Raw genomic sequence first — 21,121 nt, 5'->3', positions numbered from 1 at the left:
CCAGCCCAACTAAAATGATTCATTCCGCTCCAACACAATGACACACCACATTTTTAATAATTACATTGCTCTTTTCTTTTCTTTTGCTTGGGGACAAACCTCACCTGCAGGTCGGGATTATCCTCATGCTGATGGTGCGCTTCTTCTGCTGCCTCCACGAGCCGCTGCAAGGAGGACAAAATGTTGGTTTTTAAAAGCGATTTATCACAACGTAATATGTGGAAAACTATAAACGAACCAAATGTATTTATAATATAGGCTACATGCACATTTGCATCAAGCAATATACACTATTCTTTCATAAAGTTCATTAAGTAATTGCTTCTCTTTTTATTTCTCAAACTTGTTTGCGCATCGCTCTTCCACACTTATTTTCAAGTCTCAATAAATGTCTTTCCATTGAAGAGGAACATGATCGTATGGCCAGACTTTAGATTAATCTGTGGATGTAATCAACAGCATGACCAGCTTTTGCTTTAAGTTAACTAACAGGATATTTTACCAGAACAGTTTCCCTCCTTGGCAATCCTTATTTTTAAGGGCAAAAATATGCATAAAATGTAGGGCACAACTGTGGAGTGCCGCTGTGAGATGATTGATGGACGCTGGTTGGAGCAGGATTTCATGCCGTGTACCAAAGCAGCGACAGCTTTTGTAATAACTCTAGTAATATTTCGATTCTGGGGGAAAAGTGCTTGGCTCTGTGTTTCCGGGGAAATGCCACGTGAACTTCACAATCACTCTCGCCTTTGGAGCCAAGCAGGTAATTAGCATCTGTCACATGTGTCAAAATAACTGCTAGGCTATATAAACACAACTGAGGCTTTTTGCGCCGACTGCTGAGCGGTGGTGGTCAAATTCACTTGACCTCTTGGTGAGTTCTCACGTCGTCAGCAGTGGTCAAAAAAGAAAAAAAACGAAATGAAATAAATATAATGGTTACTGATTTAGGCGGGGGATACTTGTGGCAGGTTTGGAAGGTTTGTGCTGAACACCTGGCCTTCGGGGCTTTATTGAGGTCACTACCTTTTTTAAACTCGCTTTTCAATTTAGAGAAACGTGATGACGTCATCAGATTAGGATTTATCACACCTGTGCTGGTGTAGGCTAAAAATAAAAACGATTTCCCCACAAATTTGTGCCTTGTTTTGTTCACTCATAATTTTCATCTCAGGGAATGAAATCAGCTTTATGAAATTAAAGGCTTTCTTAGCAGTGTAATTTATAAGCTAAATTGTCCTGAATTGTCGCACACATGGGATCAGGCGTGGGGGAGATAAACGTTATCATTTCCCGGCAGTCCCTGCAAGGTGCAGCATTAAAATGGTTACAAGCTCCTCTGCACTGAGGTCACAGACAGGCTGCTGCTGTGAGGTGACAACAGCTCAGGCCTGGACTGTAATAAATTATATGCAACACCATGTTCCTGATGGGCCTTTTACATCAACATTAAGTACAAATTTGATCTTTAAACATTGCACAATAGTTTGCTTTTCCAAGTGACTAATCTAATTAATTTAGGGACTGTACAAAAATTATTCCTGCTGCTCCCCATATTTACTGATATTTTCTTTGGAAACATTGCAACACCCTCTTCCACTATTATCAAAACTAATATGTTACAACCTTAATATTTTAACAAAAACGTCATTATCACATAGCCACCAAATCACACATTAAAGTGCAGGGCGATTGCAAAAATGATGGCTAACTCAACAAAATGCAAAGTCAGCCACAACCTCAGTGGGTGATGAGGGGCTGTAGCCCTGCAATCTTTTTCACCTTACCCCAGATTCCAAATGATAAAATAAAGATGAATTAGATGATCAGGTGTCAGACTGTCTGTCATAACTAAACCAGTCACATGGTGCCTGATAACCAGGCATGTTTGACACCCAAAGAGGGGGCTGTTTTCTCAGGTGTGTGCACCATTAAAAATCAAATCACAAATTGAGTGTTATGAACTACTACTGCATTTTGATGAAGTAGTTGCCCCCACTGATAATTAAATAACTTACAGTCCCTCTTTTCCACTGAAACAGAATAAATAAAAATGAATAAATAAATACAGAATAAAATGCTTTTTTCCAAAAATATTTAATATTTTACTTACCCTGGTGGCCTCTGCTTTTTTCCTGAACACTTCCTCCATCTTCACAGCCAGGTTTTTGACCAGTTTCACGCCATCAATTTCTTCCACTCTGACTGACTTTTCAAATTCTTTATATTTCTGAAAACAACCAGAAACAAAAGAGTGGCACTGACAGGCAGAGCAACTGTAACCCCTATAGCAGCTGCAGGAAAACAGCTTATTGAGCTCACATGTTTGATTAACCCATTAGGAGTGTCTTAAATGTCCACTTACTAAGAAAAGAAAAAAACCTTAGGATAATGGTGATCTTTTTCTCTCTCACTGTGTGTAGGTGTGTGTGTTCTGTGACATTTTTGAGTGCTATTGTTTCACTGCATCCTCTTTCAGAGAGGGGGAATTGTTAAACAAGGCTTATAAGCCGTCACATGTTGGCTGACAAGCTGCATGCAGCCAGTCTAAGATGAACCGATGATAAAACCCTCACTGCAACGCAGAATGATTGATCGTCTTTATCCGATCTCAGTCATTGGCTGCACATGCTGATTCTTTCTCTCTGATTGGCTGGAGATGGCCATGTTGGGGGAGGGGTGTGTGTGGGGTAAGCAGTGTGGATCTGAAGGCTATGCATGGTAAGAGGGTAATTGAAATGGAGTCAAAGCACAGGAGAAAGATAATAACGTGTCAAGCTTGGGCGATTGTGGGTAATGAACTACACCTCACATAATGCTGATTCTGCTGGATGCACAGGACCTCCAGTGATACAGAACAAAGCACGCCACAGCTCGGAGGAATATAGCATTGCATAATCCCACCCCTGCCTGACACACACATGTACACATCAAATAAAAACAAAAACCTGATCCTCTCACGCTGTCCAGTCAGCCACATCACACACACTTCCAATAACCTTATCTAAAAATAAACATGAGGCACGCTGGGCTTGTAGTACACATTCAAACATTGTATGGAGAAGACGCACACAAAATCACACACACACACACACACACACACACACACACACACACACACACACACACACACACCAGTACATGAGGCGACAAATTACCTACTGAAAGGAAGAGTGTGGGCTCGCAGTGGAGCAGAACAGTTCATTTCACGCCTGTCCTCCCCGCCTCAACACCCCATGTCCCCAGTCCCCTCTCCTCCTCCCTCACACTCCTCCAGTCATCAAGAGGAGGTGAAGCCCCATCCATCAAAAGCACTGATCATGATTATTGATTAGAGTAATGACCTATGCAGGAGCGAGGCCTGACTGCCTGACTGCCTGCTGGGAGCCTGAAGAGCCCCGGTGTTTCCCCTCTTTGCAGAAATCGTAGTAAAAATCTGGTAATTCACCATAAATGCATCTAATGATCAGCCTTAATGACCAGCCCCTAACGACCCGTCATCTACCTCACAGCTCACTGCTTTATGCTGACTGGCTCAGCACAGCTCTCTCCAGACATGCCTCCATGAACAGGAACACAAGCAAAGTGCTTACATACACACAAAAAAAGGAACAAATCTGCAGGGCATATTGTAAAATGTTTTTGCACAGAGATGAAATGCATATTTGGTAACAAATGGAAGGATAGCGCTTCAGCTTCCACCATATGTTTGCACTTAAATCTTATCTTATATTAAGGAACTGTCACCTCAGAGCAAGGAGGTCCAAGGTTTGGACCCAGGAGCCGCTTTCTATATGCAGTTTGAACGCTCTCCCCATGTTTGCGTGGACTTCCTCTGGTTGTTCCGCTTTCCTCCCATGCTCCAAGACATGCAGCGGTGTTTTTAGGATTAATCCTGCTATTGCCCTTGGACGAGGCACTGGCCTCAGAACTGGAGTTGGTTCCAGGACGCGGCGCTGTGATAGCCCACAGCTCCTAAAATAGTGAGGATGGGTCAAATGTAGAGGGTTAACAAGTATGTGGTTTGTATGTACCAAGTTCATGTGGTAAACTTAAGCTACAGGAGAAAGTAAAGAGTTGTTACAGACAGAGGGATCTCAGCGTCCCAGTTGAAAAGGTCATACTGTACATGAGTAAAATGGATGCTACGTTCAGTGAGTGACCAGAAAAAAAGAAACCACCATCCACTGTCATGCAGTCCTGTGATTAAAAAAACCTGACAAATAAACTCAATGGTCAGAGAGGCGTTGATTCAATTCTTTGGTAAATTGAGGCTTTAGTTTAAATGAGAAATGCATCATTAAAAGGTGTCTCCAACATTTGTGTACTTCCATACGTAAATGTGATTGAAACCCCTCTCAGTACAGTGCAGTTCAATTTAACATGCACCGCAAACAACAGCCTCACAACAAACCAAAGAACTGCGATCTACAACCCCATGATTTAAAACCAGCAGTGGTCTTTTCACTGAATTTACTCAAAATTTAAGACCAAACAAAGCATTATGTTCAACCTGACAAGTAAAAAAAAAGGGTAGAGTAGAGTAGACAGAAACAAGACCTGAGACATTTGAGTTTGTAAACTTCTTAAAAAGCCTTTTTTTTCAGTTTGGATATAACCTGAAGTGCTTATGTCAGAGATGACAGATATATATATATATATATATATATATATATATATATAGGTGCACATCCCTCATCAGGGGTTTAATCTTCAATCCACAGACCTTCTCATGGGTCCATTGTTACAAACTCATGTTATGGCAAAGCTTTTATCAGACCCACATAGCTTCATTTTCAATTCTAGTGCAGATCCCACAGTTTCAAAACATATTTAATATGGCTGAATTTAACGGAAGTGTGAATGAATTTTCAGGCACCTCAATGATTTCCAGAACATTTACTTTTAACTACTAACTATCATATAGCTTTTACATATGTAAAACCGTCCCAGAGAGTGGAAATTACTTTTCCACATGCAACACTTCTTTGATGTGATAATAACTTCATATGAAAACTCGATATTTTTCTGGCTTGTGCAGTCTGTGTCCATGTTTTTATCATCTAATGCATCTCTTGTGGGGTTTTTTTCTTCTCTCTTGTTTTGTAAAGTGAAAGTTGTCCTCCTGCTTAACTACCTAAGGGACAGGGGTTTAATTTAATTTCATCATTGGGATTTAATGTCTTTTAAAATGCCATAAGACATGAATGTAAAGTGTATATAACCACTAATATTTCACGCATCTATATATAAATTTAACATGACACTTAAAAACATATCATAAGCATGCTGACGGACAGTTCACCATTCATCCACCTGACTCAACTGACTCGAGGCCTGTGAATGCAGAGCCCACCGTCGATGTCAAGTGGTTTGAAAGTTAAATTTATTGTACAGAGTCATCGCTCATTCTCTGTTGATTTCACTTGTTCATCATATCAACCCCCCATCACCCACTATCAAACACAACCGCACTCTAATTCAATTTGTCTCCTTGTCACATTCATATGCAGAGGTTGAAACTCTTGACTCCAGAGAGTTAACCGGAGAGATGAGATGAGAGGAGAATCAGAGCTGTGGTTAATGGCCCGTGTCGAGTACAAACACTCACACACATGGACACACACACACACACACACACACAAACATGGAGCTTTTTCTGCTAAACACACCTGAGCCTTCTCTAAAATAACGCATCAGCATTCAGCTGAGACACCAAAATGTCTCTGCAGCCATTACAGAGGGAATAATGCATTACTGCGTACAGTGTGTGTAACTACATGACCATCAGACAAAGGGAAAATGCTTTTGTGTTCGCACAAGGGAAATAATAAGAATACCTTTTGCAGTAGTTGGGATCCAGAATATTTTGCAGAAATGGATTTAATTTCTCCACCAAATGCTGAGGCCCAGAGCTTTACGCTAGAACACAAAAATAGACAAATGACAGGTTATCCCGCACTCTCTAAAAATTATAGGAAAATTAACATAAAAACATAAAAATAAATACACATTGAGGTAGACAATTGAATAAATAAATCAAAAGCACATTTAAGCTATTACATTTAAATATGGTATTACAAAAAACACATATGAAACCATTTATAACTTTAAATTATATGAGAAGTTTTGAGCAACAGTGATGTTTGTAGGTTTAAATCTGTTATCTCATGTCACCTTCTCCCCACTGAGTGCTCTCTGTCCTATGGTCACCCCAGCTGCTTTTAAACACCTTTAAACTCTCCTCAGCTGTCCTTTTTTTTAATTTCAGCTTTATTTCTGACATGATCAGTCAAAAAAAAAGATTATCATCAAGGCCCAGCGTCCCTGACCTTCACTGTCTTGAAAGATGATTGATTGTACTTTTGATGATCTATACTGTACTTATTATTCTATTCTTATTATTCTATTAAACTGCAAATGACTCTGGCTAAGAGTGGCAGCAAAACACTGTACCTGAAATGTAAAATGCTGAATGTGACCGTCCTACACAAAACATAGATGCTGCTTTAAGAGTGTGTCCTGTTTTAGGGATTACTTATTGTACTACTTGTACTACTACTTGTACTACTACTACTACTTATTGTAAAGTATGTTTTTAAAAAAAAAAGACATTGAAGTTATGCATGTTAGTCAAAACAGGCTCAGAGGTATTTATGCACAATTTTCAGAAAGAGTCCAAATGGAATTATTTAATGTAATTTGATTTATTTTTTTGGGGGGGGGGGGGGGGGGGGGGGGGGGGGGAAACCATTAAAAGAATTTGCAGGAAAAATGTTGAGTTACATATCATTCAAAAGTGAGTCTTTGTGACACCTGAACTTGAACATGAGTTTGTGCACAGAGTTTAGAAATATGTAACTCATGTTTACACTCAGGAGTGTTAACCACGGTGAGTTTAGCTGTTTGAATCTGCTTTCACATCTTAGACGTGTATTCTTGATTTTCCAAGGTCTTGTGTTTAAATTGTTGTAGGTATAACTACAAATCCTGCAGAAAAGATTCCTCAAGTAGAAGGTTTTCTAATTTTAACAAGTCTCCCAATCTGCTGTAGATACAATCTGACCTATAAATTTTTTTCCCGTTATTGTTGTTAAATGCAGACAGTTGGGAATTGTTAGATTACAGTTTGTAAAACTAATCAAAAACGACCTGTTCTTTATCAATGTGAAATATACATGAAAAACAAAGCTTGAGACAAAAGGTGCCTTTTAAAATATTCCATGAGATATAAAATGTCTTGCTATTGGCAAAACCATACAGTGGAGCCTTAAGGTTATGCTTACTATTTCTGACTTATTAATAACACATATAGTCTAATTATTGTTGGCAATGTATTGGTTATCTATAATGCAATAATCAACAAAATAAGACAAATTGTAGTCTACCTACATAGGCAGGTATAGTCTTAATCTCTTCGCTATTGAAGTTTAATCAACATGCTCTATTTAGAATTTCCCCACCTTCTGTGATTTTTCTTAACAATGCTGCTTATTTGCTGAAATCATATCTCAACAGTATCGCTCTACAAATAAGTGGTGAGTTAAACCTGTAATATGGCATGTGTGGGAGAACACAAAGAGAGATTTGTGGTTAAACTAAACTCCACACAGTAGCCAAGACTTACAAGAATGCAGCTACAGAGATGCATTTAATCTCCCTGAAACTGGAACTTGTTTAATAATCTTAAAATGAATTTAAATCTAAAGAAAAAGTAATTTTAAAAACGCCTCTATATTTCCAGTCTGTAAGAGATCAACACAGGCTATTAGTCAATTCCGTGTGAAAGTTGCAGAGCTGCTTCTCACTCACACTGACAGAGGGATCCCTTGCTGGGACCCCGCCACCTCCTCCACATTCAAGCCGACGAGGATCCAGAGCAGAAGGAGGCTGGTGCTGCACATGTGCAAAAACGGGATCCTCCAGTCCCCCAGCATATTCAGCTCTGTTTATAAAAAAAATATCTGTACAGTAAAATCCCGTCCCAGCACCGTGCTGGACTGCTGGACCCCGGTGCACCGTCTCCAGCCGCGGTACTGCCAGCACGTACTTTACTGTATTCAAGTGTAGAGAGAGAGAGAGAGAGAGAGAGAGAGAGAGAGAGAGAGAGAGCGTGGTGTGTGTGTGTGTGTGTGTGTCTGTGTGTCTGTGTGTCTGTTGTGCGTGTGTGATGTGAGCCTCCATCCGCTGCCACTCTCTGAAAAAGAAACCCCACCTCAGCCGGCTCTCTGCTGCTGCAAGAATCACGGAGCTTTATCCATGGAAACGACGTGTCGTCTGCTTGTTTGCAACGAAGCCTGAAAATCTTGAGGAGGTGAAGTGGGCAGACTATGGTTTCTGGAGAAGAAGAAGGGGTTCCTGTGGTCAGTGGTTAACAGAGAAAAGCGTGCACAGGTGTATCGGTCACAGAGCTACCAGAGAAAACGAAATTCATCTGCAAAATGCTCAAATGCTCAAATAATGAACTTTGGCTTCTCTCTGCGACTCACTTCTCTCCTGTCGACTAAAGTTGTTGCGTTTAAGGCTGACGCTGCATTACTGTACTGCGCTGTATAGTATCCAATCTGCACACACAAAACCCGTGAAAGCGTGTGTTTGTAGTAGGATATAACTGAAATGTGATCATGAGGTGCATGATCTAATGTTTTCTTTAGAATATGATTGTTAAAAGCGCAGAATAAGGGGAGATTCCTGACATAAAATGGCTCTGTGGGCGATAATGAGACTGCAGATGAAGGCTTCCGCACTGCCAGCAGCACTATAATAAATAAATAAAACGGTGTATGGTGGGAATCCTTTGGATTTGGGAAAATATGTGCACTGGATGGCCACACAGAGTTCAGATACTACAAAAGAACCAGTAAGAGAGATACGTGTCGATTAGCAAATATTGGAGCAAAATGTCCTGTTAACTTTGTGGCTTTTCCTGTGGTTGACCGGAGTCCAATCATATATCACTTCGACCAATGACGTCATGCCACTCACCAGCAACTTTTCCACGTGGACCCCAGAGATTATTTCAGGAATTAAAGTGTAGTGAACTCTGGAACAAGTTATAAGACACACAGATCTGGTCAGTGCGCCATATTTATCACTGCTTGCTATAAAATAAGACCGGCAGCCTACTCTATACTGCTGATTAGGAAGCGATAATGTTGTCAAGGCAGCAGGGGGGTTGATGCACCACCTCTCCACCCTCCACCACAGGAACCGTGTTTCGACTTGAGGCTTTTATTAGTTTAGTAATTGCATCGTACATCAAAGTTGTGAGGAGCCCTTACTGTCTGGGACGTGCCGATAAGGTGCCTGCATGTTGGGTTGACGGACAATATCATCCGGTCTCCTCTCCCTCAACAACGCCTCCCCGAATGCTTTAATTAACTATCGACGGCGAATAAAAGCAGTTCTCTGTCACTATGCTGAAAAACGGCGTCTAGTTTTATTCTCCTAGTTGAAGGCACGACAGTTTCTCAAGTCCTGCTGAAGTGTCCTTCAGCAAGGGGTGTGTTTTGCTTGCTTCAGGGTCATTGCACCACTACGCCTTTATGCACAGCACGAGGATGAACAAACAACATTCTCCATTTGATGTAATCTCTTGAATAATGTCACCACCTCCACCCACCCAGCGGAGTAGGTCAAATAAACACATTAGTAGGCCCAGTATTCTCCATGAGGAAGTTTAAATTTAGTGCCCAGAGTGCAATGGTTTGATTGCTACATTTAGGTACCAGCCTGATTACGTGGCATCACAACTACGTTGGAGGCCATTCATGGTCCAGGATGGAAACCTGAAACCTCCAGTGCACACAGCAGAGAATGGACTTTTAAGTGAAGTAGGAGACATCTTGTCCTATCTGTTTCAAATGAAAAATTGCATTGATTTTTTTTCAAGGAGGGAGAAACTTTCGATTTCTTTTGTGGAAAAAAAACAACAACATTTAAGACACTTTAGATGTTTCTTTATAGGTCTTAAAACATGTCTGGAGGGGAATCGTTAAAATTGTCCTCACTTTGGAAGCTGCTGGAACCCTGTCAAATGCACTAAAATAAATATTTCACACAAGCAAAAACAGTGCAGCAAATCGCTGGTCATGCAGCAGTCAAACCATTGTACTCTGGTACTAAATTTGTACTTTTAGTGCATTTGAATGGGTTTCAGCAGCTTTCAAAGTGAAAACAACTTTAAGGATTCCCATCTAGACAAGTACCAATAAAGAAACCACTAAATTAAGAATACAATTCTCTCTCATAGAAAACAAAATGCAACTATTTTTCATTTTAAACTTTTAGATGACAAGACAAGATGTCTCCCACTTCTCTAAACAGTCCATTCTCAGCATGTGTGCACTGGAGCTTTCAGGTTTCCCCATCACACTTTGTGTAATTTCCATCCTGGACCATGACTGGCCTCCAAGCTAGTTGTGATGCCACACAATCATGCTGGTGCCTGCACATCCTACACTCATATTTAAAGTAAGCTCAGTGAAACTTTCCCCGCCAGCAGATGAATTTGAAGCCTTCTAGTGTCAAACTCTGTACATACACAATTCTGCACAGTGAAGGACAGACATTTAAGTGAAGTTACAATAAGTAAAACACATTTTTGAGTGGAGGCGAAATTAGCTGCAGAAATTAGCACATGATCAAGGCCTTCAGCTGCTCTCCATGGTGCTGAATTTGGTTTGCAGCGCAGTAGCTGTCTGTATGTTCAAACACATTTAAAGTTGAAGAAAAACAACCTCAAGTTAGGCCAACTTACAAGCTTTTTTCCAGGTCTTTGAACCATACTGCACAGACTTCATCAGGGAGTGGAGTTTGCTTAGTTGTCATGTAGATGGATATGTTGACATGCACGCTCAGTAGCTGTTATTTAATCCATAGCAGGAGTGTAACTCTGTGTTTCAACCTTGAGCCCAGGAAAAATATTTAAATGTGCCACAGAATGGAAAACTGTATTGAATTCAAAGAGTTAAATACATTTAACTGACATACCGTGAGCCTCAATCTCCATTGTTTCTTCTTTCATATTTAAATCTCGTGCAACTAAAAAAACCCCGAAAAACGGGCTAATTCCAAAAAGCGCTCCATGTTACACAGACCAGCCCACGTTCCAGGTCTGAACCAGCGGTCTAAAGCTTCTGTACTAATGTTAGAGGTGTAAACACCAACACAACACCGGAGCACCAAGCTTCAAGTCCGGGCAGAATCGGCAATAGGACTGCTAGCTGCACAGCTAACTCAGTAGCTACCTAATTAGCAGCTGCTGTTAGCTGTAGTTAGATGCTAAAGTAACCAGTAACATATAAACCTATGAACCTGAAAATGAGCATTCTACAGCACCTTTAAACCTCTAACAGCAAGCTCGTGGAAAAGTTAGTAGACCTTGGGTTATATTATTTAGACTCTCATGAACAACATGTAGTTTCTTAGTAAATGTTCAGGCTTCTGAAAACAATGACAGTGGGGAAATATTGAGGTAAATTGACCTCCCAATCATTTGTCATTTCAAATGAATCAGAATTAAAGCCATTGTTCCAGACATAAAGCCTTACTATCAGAACCAGATTGCTGTTGAACTCTCACTCCAAACAGTTGTAATCTCTGTCTTGACTTGATTGGACATAAACCTCTTAGAAGGTTAAACATCGGACACCTGTTGTCATGTTAAGTCCAGGGCTTAACTTCCCCTCATGCCCTCAGCAGCGGGGGATAATTCACCTCAGACCACCTACAACAGTCAACTTATTCTTATCCATTGAGCTGTGACTGTTGAAAGATTACACCTCAGTGTACCATATAGAGTATTGTTCATTGCTCTTACACATGTACAGACCTACAGTCAAGTAAAATTGAATGCCCTGATACATTCACATCACTGCTTTCAAGACTCAAAACCTACAGTGTGTTTGAATAAAGCATGCTGCAGCAAAACACTGTAGTTAGTTAGTTCTCACCATCCAGACTTGACCCCAAGCTTCAAACATATTTCTATGCACTTTTCCCTTACCCTTACATTTCTGCTTATTGTTGGTATCCTGTGTGTAACTTTTCATCTGACTCAGTGTTTGGTAACATGTTTAGTAGAGACTTATTTATAGCACATCACAATGATCCTGAGTCCAGACAGTACATTGCATTGAGTACATAAAAGCTTAACCAGTTACTTCACCATTTGGGGAATACCAGTGGGGTTAAATGGGATCTTACTGCAGGAACATGTACTTGACTTAAGCAGAAGTCATCTGTAAGACATAAATAGTAAGGGAAGTCTGTCCATAAACATTAGAAGTTAAATCTAATGTTAATTCATACAGTGCAGATAATGTCTGCTGTTTAAATTACAACACAACAGGGGATGGACAAAATAAGAAACAAGTTTATATAATGTTCTTTTCTATTTTGAAGAGATGCACCCGAGGTTTTGCTTTTACATGTAACATTGCACTTAACATTGAGGTTTACCAAGCGACTCATTAAATCACTCCAGTGCTGCAATGTTGGTGAGGACTGAATGATTTATAATCAGGTATAAACACTGTGTACTGGGTTTGCTATATGATTTCCACCATTTTAAACACTGCTTGGCTACCAAACCAAATCATTATTAATTAAAATAAGATATGGAGTTTTGTGGTACATCAGGATGACTTCCATGGAATCCAAGATCAGATAAAAGTTGGCAAAGATGTTATTAAGTTGTATGATAAATTAAATCTTTCACGCACATTGATACAGTAAGTAGTCATAGAGTTTATTGTATTTTTGCACTTGCTTTGTGGACTGGAGTCATATTGTGTAAGTGCCTTAACAATCAAGTAAAAGGTTGGAGGGATCAAGCGTCATCATTTGGAGGAATTACTATTTGTTAAGCCTCTGTCTGGAGGACTTATTCTTAGACTCGGGGGAATCTAATCTCAGCTGTCGCAGTTGAGTTGTGAGATATTGGAACATCTAGAAGCTCCAGGACAACGAAGAACTACCTGACCACTTTTTAAAGCTCTGCATCCATGCAACCATCTGTTTTTTCCCCAAATGCTTCCTCCTACCTGGGCCCCAATGGGGAGCCCCCTCTGTCACGCACTGGCTTCATCATTCTCTCCATCATTATGGCCATTTTCACTGGTCCAGCCATCATACTCAACGCTACAGTGATCATTGTGTCCCTCATGCACAAGCAGCTGAGGCAGCCGCTCAACTACGCTCTGATGAACATGGCTGTGGCTGACCTGGGCACTGCCATGACCGGAGGGGTGCTGTCTGTGATAAACAACGCCCAGGGGTACTTCTCCTTGGGAAGAACAGGCTGTGTGATGGAGGGCTTTGCAGTGTCCTTGTGTGGTGAGTGAAAAGAAGAGTATAGCATAGGTTAAATAGTTCACACTCGCGCTATAAGAGAATTCTGTTACAACAAGAAAACCCTTTTATTATGCGACATTTGTTGTTTTATCCTGTTGTTTTGTAATGACAAACATTTGATAGAATTTCATCAGTGTTTACATCATTTTCATGTAATCACAAAACAAATTAATTCACATTTTTCAATTAGCAATCACTGCTTCTCCCATGTGAATCGTCCTGACTTTGCATTCCCTCACTTGTCCGCAGGCATCACGTCTCTGTGCACGGTCGCTCTGATCGCAGTGGAGAGGATGTTTGTTGTATGTAAGCCGTTGGGCCAGATAACCTTCCAAAATAAGCATGCGTTTGGAGGTGTTGCCTTATCCTGGCTGTGGTCTCTCACATGGAACTTACCTCCCCTGTTTGGGTGGGGCAGGTATGAGTTGGAGGGTGTCGGGACGTCCTGTGCGCCAGACTGGCACAACCGAGAACCTCATAACGTGTCCTACATCCTGGCTTACTTTTCTGTGTGCTTTGCCGCGCCCTTTGCCCTTATCGTGGTATCCTACACGAAGCTGATGTGGACATTACACCAGGTGAGCTTTTAAACGTTTGGCTTCATCACAGGCAGTGGTGGAAAGTAACTACTATGTTCCATTAACTTTAAGTACAGTTCATATAAGTTTGAGGTACTTTCAAACTTCTATTACCATATATATCACACTTCACAATGAACTATTGTACTTTTTCTCCACTACATTTATCTGACAGCTATAGTTATTAATTACATTTCACAATAAGATTTTACATCAAAAATATTTGTGAAGTTTATAAAACACAGTGAACACAGTGGTGTTGGGGCCTCTTGTCAGAATTTAGTTGTCTATGAGTTATTATGATTATTAAAAAAGCCAAGAAATTAAAAAGATTGCAAATTTGTGTATTTTTACCTTTACTTTACTATTAATCATCTCATGACCCCATTTTATCTTTTATCTGTCTTTTAACCCTTTGGAGGAGGCCAGAACCAAGCAGGTTCTTCTGTAGTTATCTGCTATGTAGATTCCCATTTTTCCCATGACGCATTGTGCATGCAGGAGACATGATGAGAGATTAAGGGTCATGATGTGCAACAGTGGTACCCTGCAGTGCATGAAGCGGAAAAAAATAGGTGCAGGTACTTCACATTCACATGTTGGTGTTGTGTATGGTCATGTAGGCCAATAGAGTGCTAACTATTTACATTACTGTGTTACAGGTATCAAAGATGGCCTGTGTGGAAGGTGGTGCAGTAGCTAAAGGAGAGATGAAGGTGGCGTCCATGGTGGTCCTGATGGTCCTGACATTTCTGATCAGTTGGTTGCCTTATGCCGGCCTGGCCATGCTTGTGGTCTACAACCCTGATGTGGAAATTCACCCGCTGGTAGGCACAGTGCCAGTTTACCTGGCCAAGAGCAGCACTGTGTACAATCCTCTCATCTACATCTACCTCAACAAACAGGTACTGTGACAAAACATACAGGTAGTGGTTTAACTGAGCCAGATGTGAAGAACACATTGTAGGAAACAGCTTGTTGTGAATGAGAGCTGAAATACTTTTGTTGTTTTGGGACATCAGCACCATCTAGTGGTATTAATTAACAGTGTAGCTTGTCTTAGGGCAGATATTCAGGACAGGAATGTGCGTTTCTGTTGTAATTGGGGATAAAGACACGCATTTTAATGTAATAATAAATGCTTGTGTTTTCTTGTAGATACATTTTAACCACAAGATTTTTTAAGCTTTCCCCTACTATAAAATGCTTTTTTGGTAGAATTTCTTATTCACAGTCTTTTTACAAAAAAAGAGTGTATGTATATGACAGACTTATAAAATGTTTAAGTCCTCTGAACACTTTACACTTTGAACCCCTATTTAGCATTCATAAGTACTTAATAAACATTTATTACATTTATTAAACGGTGTATAACACTCTTAACACTATAATGTAGTTAAGTGAGGACATTTGTGCTAATTACTGTACAGTATTTGTCAACAATTACAACTTCTCCTATAAAAACATATTTCATATTATTAGATCTGTGTTACAACTATATTACATATATAATTTATATAATCTGTATTTATGTTTGTACGCACATTCTAGCTTCTGAATGATGTCTGAATGTTTGTTAATACATTAACAAAAAAGACAGTGTAGCTTGTCTTGGCTGAACTTTTCTGGCTCATTTTTTCTACAGTTTCGTAAATACACAGTGCCCTTCCTGTTGTGTTGTAAAGAGATCTCAGTGGACGAAGAGGGATCAGAGACAACGACGACTGTGGAGAGTTCAACCAACAAAGTGTCTCCTGCCTGAAATTTACACACACCTGCAACCATCCATTAAAAATATATTAGTTTGAAATGTCTATTATTGAGTTTACACATCCTTTTTATCATCGGCTATACAGATATCAGTGAAACTATGACTATAGTGTTTGAATATTTGTGGTAGAAACAGTGTCCAGTTCCTGTCTGTTCTCTAAAAAGTGCAGAATCCAAATAAATGAGAACAACAATTCAGCATAAGTTTATTCCATGATGATCAATAGAAAATAAAATATCAGTATCGATTCAAATAAAGTCAAGGCCAAAATAAAATGAAAAATACAAAAAAATGTATTGATACAAAACCTAGAAGGTTATAGTAAAGCATTTGCTACTAAGAGAAATGATGTTTACCGAATAAAAACATTAAGGAGCAAATATCAAGACTTTCAAGTAGAGAACATTACCATGGGTCTTTCCATACTTTTGTACATATTTTACATTATCTTCTATTTTAATACAGCTTTCAGAACATTAATAGTTGTAATAGGAATTATAATCATAACAATATGAAGAAAACTAATAGAAACGTTCAAATGAATGTGTTTCTCTGTAAAGTGGTACTTCACCATTTAATTTTTTCCCTACAGAGAACAGAGAAACAGTGCACCTTGAAAATATTTTTTAATACGCTTTCATTCCCAGCATTGTAAGGTGAGGTGTAAATGACAAATATAGATTCCACTAAACCATACACACAGTCACAAAAAGTACAAAATTGTCTCACCTTAATACACAAATTTGTTTAGAAAAAGGAGAAACAAAAGCACTATACAGTTACTTGTGCAAAGACAAACAGCTATGTGCTAATATTTAAATACCATTGGTATAGACTGAACCAAATCATTATTTTCTTTTTTCAGGAATCCCTGACATGAGGTAAAAGTAAGTTCTTTTCATCTTTAGTTTAACACAACTTTGAAAAGTGTTTACAAAATAATGCATATCTTCAGTTCATCAGTACTGTAATTGCTACGAATAGTACAATGTGCCTGTTATGTGCATTGGTCCTTTTATATGACATGTCATCAACAAAAGGACTAGAACACATTTTTTTTACTCACAAACAATTCAAAGAGCCCTTTCAATGTGCACACAAAATGGAAAACCTACATTTTCATGACAGTATTCGGTTGAATTAGAGTACAGTACGCACTCGCCTACAAATCAAACACTCATGAACAACAGATCAAATTAACCCCTAAATATCCTTGGTGCTAATTCAAACTCTCCATGGTAATGCCTGAAAGAGCCCACTTGGGTTTATTTAGTCCAGTATCCCTATTGTAATAGATCAATAAATGATAACTGATAAAAAAGAAAAAGATATTTTGTTGTCTTATATTCCAACTTGTGGGTTTCTGTTGCTCCTTCTATGCATCCAGGGTAAGGTTTCCCTCCTATTAGGTAGGTTCAATCCTACCTAATCTCTTTCAAAGACTCTGTGACACTGTGACAGACAGGTAAGTTGAGACAATGATATGTTGTCACTGTTGCCTAACGAGGTATACTGTATGCAGGAACCGGGCAGGCTGAGAGAGAAAGGGGCGGGGGGTTAGTATTGCTTAGCCTCTCTCCAGCATCCTGACACCAGGACACCCTCTGTCCTTCTACAACACACGCTGGACTGTTTCTGACCTTTGGATGTGTGCATGTGTCTCCTGCCACCACAGGCTCCGAGGACTCACACACTGCATGAAGGCTAAGATGTGATTGCCAAGATTCAGTACAAAGGTTTAATGGAATTACACCATGATCAACAAAGAGCATGTCATGGAAAATCCCAGCACAAGCTATGAGAAATATTAATTTATCCCTGTTATTGTTACCATATATCGTTTTTCTTTCTTTCAGCAGCAAAAAAGGCATTTCAGTAGGGGCTGACGAAACCTAGGTTTGACTCTTAAACCAACTAAAAAAGCAGCATTGTTAATGCACTATGCATCTTAAATTCTTGTGCATGCCCTGCACAAAATATGCAAACAAATGTGTTCATCACATCTGTATAAATTTTCAGCACTGGATCCTGGAGGCTTGTCTTCTAAAAATGCTCCTTTAAAGGGGGCTTAACCTTATGCAACCGTTGTTGGTTTGATGAAGTAACACACGTACTCCTACGCTAAGAAATCAAAGCCATTTGCATATCTTGTGCAGTAGTGTTGTTACACAAGCAGAACCTCTTAAAAATGCTGTTTTCGTAGGCAAAATAAAGGGTGCCTATTAGCAAAAAAAATAAAAGGCAAATAAATATCAGAATATTTTACCTAATAAAATAATGCTAGTCTGCTTTTGATATCATAACAGGAGTCACAAGGGTCCGTATTGCTGATCTTTTAAATGATACATAATTACAAAATATAGAGTATCTCTTTACAAAGTTTCTTTTGTTATATAATACATTTTACAGCATATCAACTATGAAATATTAATCAGGATATTCTAAAATTTTAAAATAACCTGCCTGCTAGTGCATTTATAACAAAATGCGTTTGTCGCTTCAAAAGTACATATCTCAAGTTGAATGATGCTATGAGTAGGACAATAGTTCCTGCATAATCTGGTAACTCTACCGGTGCTCTTCACTTTCTGACTCAGCTGTAACGATCATGAAACGGTCTGTTCTAACAACAAAGGGATCAAGTTAAAGTAACGACTACGGGAGGAGATATGCCTTTCTATGCTTGCATTGAAAACTTGCATGATATGCCAAACCTTAATAAAGTGACCGAGGTAATGACATCGTACATCTGATTGTCATCAACCTTAGAGACCTGCCCTAGAGAGTGTTTCACACCTTTGCCAACTGGTCCATCTTTCACAGGCATCAATGTCCTCCTCTCTGACTGGCTGCAGGTTGAACCTGTATGTCACCTCCAGGACAAAGCCTTTGACAGGAGGTTGCAGTTAGTCCCTCTGTGCTCAGCAGGGATGGTATCTGGCACTATGCTGTGACTTCCTTTGCTGGCAGGTGGAGAACAATAAAATGAACGGGACTAATGTGTCTCTCTTCTATATGCCTTTTCTCTTCAATGTAAAAGGCACTTCTTTTGGTCAAAGCCAACAGATGCATTTCTTTTTTTAAAATTTTCACCAATTTAGTCTGACATGGTTCTAAATTGCAGATTTTCTCCAGCCACTGCTATAAAGTTGTGATGCAGATCATCTCATCTGCCAGGTCCTCCTCATAAGGAGCTCTCGGTTCTGTCTCTGGCTCCTCGTCGCTGTAGCTGGCTGCATTGTCCTGCAGTTCATAGTCCCTTGGAGTCAGAATGGGGAACACGTTGACCCCATTGACGCTCGGCGCCATCCCTCCATTGAGCAGATGACTAGCTGCACTCTCCATCTCATCTATTGTCATCTCACATGCATCTGCTATCTCGTGCTTTGTGGCAGCGACGAACTTGGGGTCCTTGGCAAATCTCCCAAGCCCTTCTGATATCAAAACCTGCTCAACAGAATGAGAGGGAAAAAAATGTTACTGTGGATTTTTTTTGCAATCTTGTTTTACTTATCTTGCTTGTCCTATTTTGTTTTGCAGGATAACTCTGCCTGTCAGGATAACTGTGCCTGTGAGTAAGTATTTGGCCAGGCACACCTCCTTTCTCCCTACATCTAGAGCAAGCCTTAAACTCACCGCTTCCACAAGGCTAGTGGCGCTGCCTCTCTTCTGGTGGTACTTGTTATGGTACTCAGGTGGCACCTGCAGGTGGACAGGCGAGTACATCCTATGGGAGAAGTCTGGGTCGTCTGTGTACCAGGAGCTCTTCCGCACTGACACTTGGCTGCTAGCTGCACTCTCCCTGTGTGGGTGGTCCACACGTATGAGAGGGGTGTAGTATGGTGACTGGTCTTTACTGGCCGGGGTGGCAGGGGGAGTGGCCCAGGAGCGGGTGGAGCGAGTCGGGGAGAGGCGGTGGGCTCTGCTGGAGTCCAGACCTGCTACAGCCATAACCTGATGGGCCAGGAGAGACACATGATACAAACACAGGCAGTTGTAGTACTGTCAAGTTGTACTAGTATTCTACTACTAACTACAGCTACCATTTCTACTGCAGGAGGATGTGTGCACAATCTACCTTGCTTCATCAAATACACATAGGAAGGGAAATCTGTTATGTTTAATTTAGAGAATGAGGGAAGTAGTACAATCATTTTTAATGTCCATAATGTAATGCAGTGTTTAAAAGTGAGCAAACAGTGCATGTGAGACATGTGCCCGTGTTACCTGGTGCTGCATGAGGTGCAGTGGTAGAGCAGTACGCTGATGTGGAAGCTCGTCCTGGCTACTTTGTCTGCGTAGACACTCAAAGTTGAAGGATGACCTCCTGTTACCTGAGCGAATCAGGAGGGGACCAGTGAGTGAACTCATGCAGGAAACATTGACAGCATGCAACTTTCCAAACACTCAAGGAATATAAAACTGGGTGAGTGGGTAAATCATACAGTGAGTGTTAAATGTTTTGTAATCTGTCGTGACTTCTCATATAATGTCTTCAGCAAGATATTTTTGTGTTTTAGTTTATTTGATATATATATTTAGTTTATTCGATACAATGTATTACCTGGAAAATTGTATGTACGGTCAATGTGTAACGGATGCTGTGGGATACAAGAGGGTAAGGTACCTTGAGGCGTGGCAGGAAGCAGCCGTCTCTTTGGTGACCTCCGTGAGTCGCGGTAGAGAGGCTGCTCGTCATCATCATAGTAACTGTCAGGGTGATGGTAACCTTTGGGAGTCTCATATTCTGTGTCACTGTTCTGGTACCTGTCAACATATAGAATAAAAAGCATGTTGGAAAGCAGCGGTTTGGCACACACTATCCCCAAACTCATTCATTTTTATTACATTTCTGGTACTTTATACGTGTTTATACATGCTGGCTTTTCTGAGCAGGGTACAACTACGCATAAGATTGCCGCATAAGCTGAAAAGGCAGTCGGAAAGAGTAATACCTGTCCCCTGACAGCATACTGTCATCTTCATAAAACTCTTCTCCACTGTAATACTCCCCAGAGAGGCGGTCTTCATCGAACTCCTCCTCCCTGCGGATGGTGGGGTGGCGTCCATCAACTCCGTGGGACCTGATGAGAGGTCAGGGCACAGGGATCAGAATGTGTACACTGCTGATGTTCTGGGGGGGGTGGATAAGAATAAGGCCATGCACTGCCATGCAGACACAAGCCTCCAGGGGGCAGCAATGCAACTGACCACCCTGATATGTATTAACCACAGTCAAATCAAGACAAAAGGGAGTTTCAGGCTGAAGAGGATCACTTTGTCATCTAAACATCTCATCCACTTCATCACATCGCTTTGTCCTGTATAAGATAGTTTAAAAACACATTTCTCTTTTGGTTAGGAATTGTGGAGTGAATTCAGTGACGGACTCTTTATTGGGGGGGGGGGGGGGGGA

At 40.4% G+C, this 21,121-nt stretch overlaps 3 protein-coding genes across 3 annotated transcripts in view; 1 reads left to right on the top strand and 2 right to left on the bottom strand.

Annotated features, from left to right (window-relative positions):
• The window catches only part of cacna2d3 (calcium channel, voltage dependent, alpha2/delta subunit 3), a 41,486-nt gene extending 30,434 nt beyond the window's left edge, over nt 1-11,052 (bottom strand). The window contains exons 1-8 of the mRNA XM_046029525.1: nt 10,993-11,052; nt 10,760-10,906; nt 8,216-8,337; nt 7,813-7,945; nt 5,841-5,922; nt 3,748-3,975; nt 2,114-2,230; nt 105-164 (exon numbers count right to left, since the gene is read on the bottom strand). Coding sequence (XP_045885481.1) covers nt 105-164; nt 2,114-2,230; nt 3,748-3,975; nt 5,841-5,922; nt 7,813-7,937 — 612 coding nt within the window. The 5' untranslated portion in view covers nt 7,938-7,945; nt 8,216-8,337; nt 10,760-10,906; nt 10,993-11,052. The remainder of the gene's footprint in view (nt 1-104; nt 165-2,113; nt 2,231-3,747; nt 3,976-5,840; nt 5,923-7,812; nt 7,946-8,215; nt 8,338-10,759; nt 10,907-10,992) is intronic.
• Nucleotides 11,053-13,007: 1,955 nt separating this feature from the next.
• On the top strand, nt 13,008-15,696 carry LOC123956560 (parapinopsin-like). The gene is made up of 4 exons (XM_046028818.1): nt 13,008-13,338; nt 13,606-13,934; nt 14,597-14,839; nt 15,580-15,696. Exons 1-4 carry the CDS (start codon nt 13,008-13,010, stop codon nt 15,694-15,696), a joined length of 1,020 nt encoding a protein of 339 aa, XP_045884774.1.
• A 2,209-nt stretch (nt 15,697-17,905) lies between these two features.
• cacna1da (calcium channel, voltage-dependent, L type, alpha 1D subunit, a) overlaps nt 17,906-21,121 on the bottom strand; it is a 28,429-nt gene continuing 25,213 nt past the window's right edge. Inside the window, exons 35-39 of the mRNA XM_046076077.1 lie at nt 20,661-20,789; nt 20,333-20,472; nt 19,933-20,039; nt 19,342-19,659; nt 17,906-19,152 (exon numbers count right to left, since the gene is read on the bottom strand). Of these exons, the coding sequence (XP_045932033.1) occupies nt 18,847-19,152; nt 19,342-19,659; nt 19,933-20,039; nt 20,333-20,472; nt 20,661-20,789 (1,000 nt within the window). The 3' untranslated portion in view covers nt 17,906-18,846. The remainder of the gene's footprint in view (nt 19,153-19,341; nt 19,660-19,932; nt 20,040-20,332; nt 20,473-20,660; nt 20,790-21,121) is intronic.

This window comes from Micropterus dolomieu, linkage group LG18, assembly GCF_021292245.1.
Source record: "Micropterus dolomieu isolate WLL.071019.BEF.003 ecotype Adirondacks linkage group LG18, ASM2129224v1, whole genome shotgun sequence".
Taxonomy (NCBI): Eukaryota; Metazoa; Chordata; class Actinopteri; order Centrarchiformes; family Centrarchidae; genus Micropterus; species Micropterus dolomieu.
Note: the sequence above shows the minus strand (reverse complement) of the source record. Positions and strands in the feature narration are given on the sequence as shown.

Coding starts and splice junctions, on each gene's coding strand:
- LOC123956560 (XM_046028818.1), top strand. CDS start 13,008: ATGCAACCATCTGTTTTTTCCCCAAATGCTTCCTCCTACCTGGGCCCC. Junction 13,935..14,596: donor TGATGTGGACATTACACCAG/GTGAGCTTTTAA, acceptor ACTGTGTTACAG/GTATCAAAGATGGCCTGTGT. Junction 14,840..15,579: donor ACATCTACCTCAACAAACAG/GTACTGTGACAA, acceptor TTTTTTCTACAG/TTTCGTAAATACACAGTGCC.